Raw genomic sequence first — 4213 nt, 5'->3', positions numbered from 1 at the left:
CTCTATAACTCCACCCTGGCCTCTATAACTCCCCCCTGGCCTCTATAACTCCACCCTGGCCTCTATAACTCCACCCCGGCCTCTATAACTCCACCCTGGCCTCTATAACTCCACCCTGGCCTCCTTAACTCCTATGGATAACTGACCCTCTAACCCTCGTTCTTTTCATCTCAACGGCATCCCCATCCCTCTCTCCACTCGTTTTATCTTTACGACATCTTTTCCTCCAAACAGAACTCATTCTACAGCCACCTGTTTCACCTGTAAAGCATCTGGAGAAGCTGTATGCAATTACAGTGTTGTTCCCCCATTCCTCAAACACAGCGATTGGTTCTGCTCTGCTCTGGTATGGTTTGTGTTAGGGACAGCTCTCAGCAGAAGGTTAGCACCATTCACATGGAAAGAAATGCACAGAAATAGCAAAAGGGGTGCATGGAAAACTGTCTCATGCACATACACACATACACATACGCACACACTCACAGAGTATGCTAGGTGTTGTTACCTGTGCAGGTGGTTTTGTGGATGTTAGTGCTCCAGTCCCCAGAGGAGAGACAGCGTGCGTCCACGTCTCCTTGGAGACTGTAACCGTGGCGACATGCGAGGCGGCACATGGTGCCAGGCTTCACTTCCCTCTTTCCACAGGCAGGGGGCGACCGCAGGACGTTCCTCAGAGTCACCATGGGGGGACAACGCACCTCTGAGGAGAGAGAGAGAGAGAGAGAGAGAGAGAGAGAGAGAGAGAGAGAGAGAGAGAGAGAGAAGAGACAGTCACAACAAATTGAGTTGACTGAACTGGGGGAGGAAGAGAGGAGAAAAAGCTTGGAGCACATAAACATGCTTCCTGCGTTTTCACCCTACTGAGATCAAATCTCTCTGGCCTTGAACAAGGCTTGCTCAGTCGCAATAAACCTATTTTCAGGAGCAGTAGATCCGTTTTAGGAGAAAAGGAACAAGAATGTTTCCGGAAATGACTCTAAGACCACAAAACTATTACAGACAAGTTGTTTAATGAATTTTTGGACATAAAGTATGTGGCTTTGACCCAGAACCTGGTCTATTGGCTGTTAGATGGAGTTAGAGTCGTAGGAAGAGCAATAGCAAGAAGCTACGAGGCAAGAGGAGGGGATGAGGACTATAAAATCAACAGTGGACATTTCATCAGATTAAAATAAAATAGCCCATCCCTCTTTAGTGAATCAGTGATCACATTACACATCTACACCAACAAACACTAAACACTGTAGCAGCCAGACCTGGGTTCAAATACTATTTCAAATACTTGTCAAATACTCGAGCTTGGCTTGCTTGAGCGTGCTTGTTGCAATTGAACCAATAGAAAAGTCACAAAAGTCCCAACCCCTCCCACCTAGYGCTCCAGGCCAGTTAAAGCAAACATTTAAAGTGTTTAAAAGATTTCAAATGATATTTGAACCCATGGGGCAGTAGCAGCAACCAGAGTACTGAAGTACCACTGTGAAAGGAGCAGTACTGATGACAGTCTGTAGCGAAGCGTTCAGACCTTCACACAAACAAACTGTAACTCAAACACAACTCTCTCATCTTCCTACTCCGGGGGAGATTGTAGTCGATAAACACAAATGAAATTAGTGCCTTTGGTTAGGCAGTACACGTCTGTAGCTTTTAAATAGCTAGAGAGAGACAGAGAAAGAGAGAGAGACAGTGACTCATTAGAGGCCAACGCCGAGTGGCCGGAGGTTTGTGGGCAAAACACAACCGTTCTGCCCTGTTTTTGTGTGTTTGTGTGCCTGACCTGTGGTGGTGCCTCTGTGTGTGTGTGTGTGTGTGTGTGTGTGTGTGTGTGTGTGTGTGTGTGTGTGTTGTGTGGTGTGTTGGTGTGTGTGTGTTGTAGTGTGTGTGTGTGTGGGTGTGTGTGTGTGTGTGTGGTGTGTGGTGTGTGTGTGTGTGAGATATATATTTTGTTTCTAGAAAGCGTTTCATCCGAACCCAACAGAGACATTCAACCTACAAAGCTGTCATCAAGGCAAAGGGTGGCTACTTTGAAGAATCAAAAATCAAAAATCTAATATACTTTTGCTTACTACATGATTCCATTTGTGTTATTTTATAGTTTTCATGTCTTCACTATTATTCTACAATGTAGAAAATAGCAAAAATAAAGAAAATCCGTTGAATGAGTAGGTGTGTCTAAACGTCTGACTGGTGCTGTAAGTATTCAGACCCTTTACTCAGTACTTTGTTGAAGCACCTTTGGCAGTGATTACAGCCTTGAGTCTTCTTGGCTAGGACACTACAAGCTTGGTACACCTGTATTTGGGAAGTTTCTCCCATTCTTCTCTGCAGATCCTCTCAAGCTCTGTCAGGTTGGATGGGGAGCGTCGCTGCACAGCTATTTCAGGTCTGGTGCCAGGTTCCCTGCAGACATGACGCTTAGATTTCAGACCAAATAGTTAAATCTTGGTTTCATCAGACCAGAAAATCTTGTTTCTCGTGATCTGAGAGTCCTTTAGGTGCCTTTTGGCAAACACTTAGAGGGCTGTAATGTGCCTTATAATGAGGAGTGCTTTCCATCTGGCATCTCTACCATAAAGGACTGATTGGTGGAGWGCTGCAGAGATGGTTGTTCTTCTGGAAGGTTCTCCCATCTCCACAGAGGAACTCTGGAGTCCTGTCAGAGTGACCATCAGGTTCTTGGTCACCTGACCAAGGCCCTTCTTTCATTTAAGAATCATGGAGGCCACTGTGTTCTTGGGGACCTTCAATGTTGCAGACATTTTTTGGTAACCTTTCCCCAGATCTGTGCCTTGACAAAATCGTGTCTCAGAGCTCTACGGACAATTCCTTCAACCTTATGGTTTGGTTTTTGCACTGACATGCACTGTCAACTCTGCGATCTTATATAGACAGGTRTGTGCCTTTCCAAATCATGTACAATCAATTGAATTTACCACAGGTGGACTCCAATCGAGTTGTAGAAACATCTCAGGGATGATCAATGGAAACAGGATGCACCTGAGCTCAATTTTCGAGTCTCATAGCAAATGGTCTGAATAATTATGTAAATAAGGWATTTCTGTTTTAAAWTTTTTATACATTTGCAAACATTTCTAAAAACCTGTTTTCACTTTGTCAATATGGGGTATTGTGTGTAGATTGATGAGGGAAACATTTTATTTAATCCATTTTAGAATAAGGCTGTAACGGAAAAAGTCAAGGGGTCTGTATACTTTCCGAATGCACTGTAACTAGGAATAGAGTGACAAAGTAACAGGATAGAYAATAAACAGTAACAGCAACGTATGTGATGAGTCAAAAAAGTGAGTATAAAAAGGGTCAATGCAGATAGTCTGYGTAGCTATTTGGTTAACTATTGAACTATTGATCAGTCTTGTGGCTTGGGGGTAGAAGCTKTTCAGGGTCCTGTTGGTTCCAGACTTGCTGCATCAGTACCGCTTGCTGTGCGATAGCAGAGAGAACAGTCTATGACTTGGGTGGCTGGAGTCTTTGACCACACCAAACTTGGTGGGTTATAGTGATTCAATTCCTAACCTATTTCTTGACATATCTGCGTCCTCCCATCATTTAGTTCTTCATATGCGAAGCTGTGTATTATGATATATGTTAACAATTATTTCACGCAGCGATGCATGATCCTGAACAAACATGCAATGCATAAGAAGCCGCGCTTCAGGCACCACAACTGCGAGGAGAGAGAGGTTTACCCCTCTCACCAAACGTACCATGTTTTTTTTAGAAACATCTTTGTAATAAAATGGAGGAATGGGAAAAGAAAAGATTGTATTTAACTTATTGACTCTCTACTAAAGTAATCTGAAGTACCTCCAAGGTACAGCATTCCTCACACTATACAATCCAAATGGAAGGTTATTTAAATTGGATTGAACCAGCAGTGAAATGGTCTGTAGGGGAATATGATAAGATACCTATGTTCGATCTTCATCATTGCTTACTCTCGGAAGCATCCCTCCGAGAGAGAGATGTGTCTCACATACATCGACTCACGCCATTTCTGCCAATAGATGAGTATGCAGTCTTGTAACGGATATGGCTGCATCACAGCTTGGTATGCCCAACTGCTTGGCATCTTGACCCGCAAAGGAACTACATAGAGTAGTGTTGTACAACCCAGTACAGTCACTGGGGCTGAGCTCCTGCGCAGTCCAACCAGATGACCGAGGCAGTGTCAGAGGAAAGGCCCTAAAAATTGTCA

At 44.0% G+C, this 4213-nt stretch overlaps 1 protein-coding gene across 1 annotated transcript in view; it reads right to left on the bottom strand.

The window, feature by feature from the left end:
• The window catches only part of LOC112077970 (sushi, von Willebrand factor type A, EGF and pentraxin domain-containing protein 1-like), a gene marked incomplete at its 3' end in the record, with an annotated part of 15378 nt that overhangs the window by 8550 nt on the left and 2615 nt on the right, over positions 1–4213 (bottom strand). Inside the window, exon 2 of the mRNA XM_024144347.2 lies at positions 506–700. Coding sequence (XP_024000115.2) covers positions 506–700 — 195 coding nt within the window. The remainder of the gene's footprint in view (positions 1–505; positions 701–4213) is intronic.

The sequence above is a fragment of the Salvelinus sp. IW2-2015 genome, unplaced genomic scaffold (assembly GCF_002910315.2).
Source record: "Salvelinus sp. IW2-2015 unplaced genomic scaffold, ASM291031v2 Un_scaffold5107, whole genome shotgun sequence".
NCBI lineage: Eukaryota > Metazoa > Chordata > Actinopteri > Salmoniformes > Salmonidae > Salvelinus > Salvelinus sp. IW2-2015.
The sequence above is the reverse complement of the archived record's forward strand: the minus strand, read 5'-3'. Positions and strand labels throughout refer to the sequence as shown.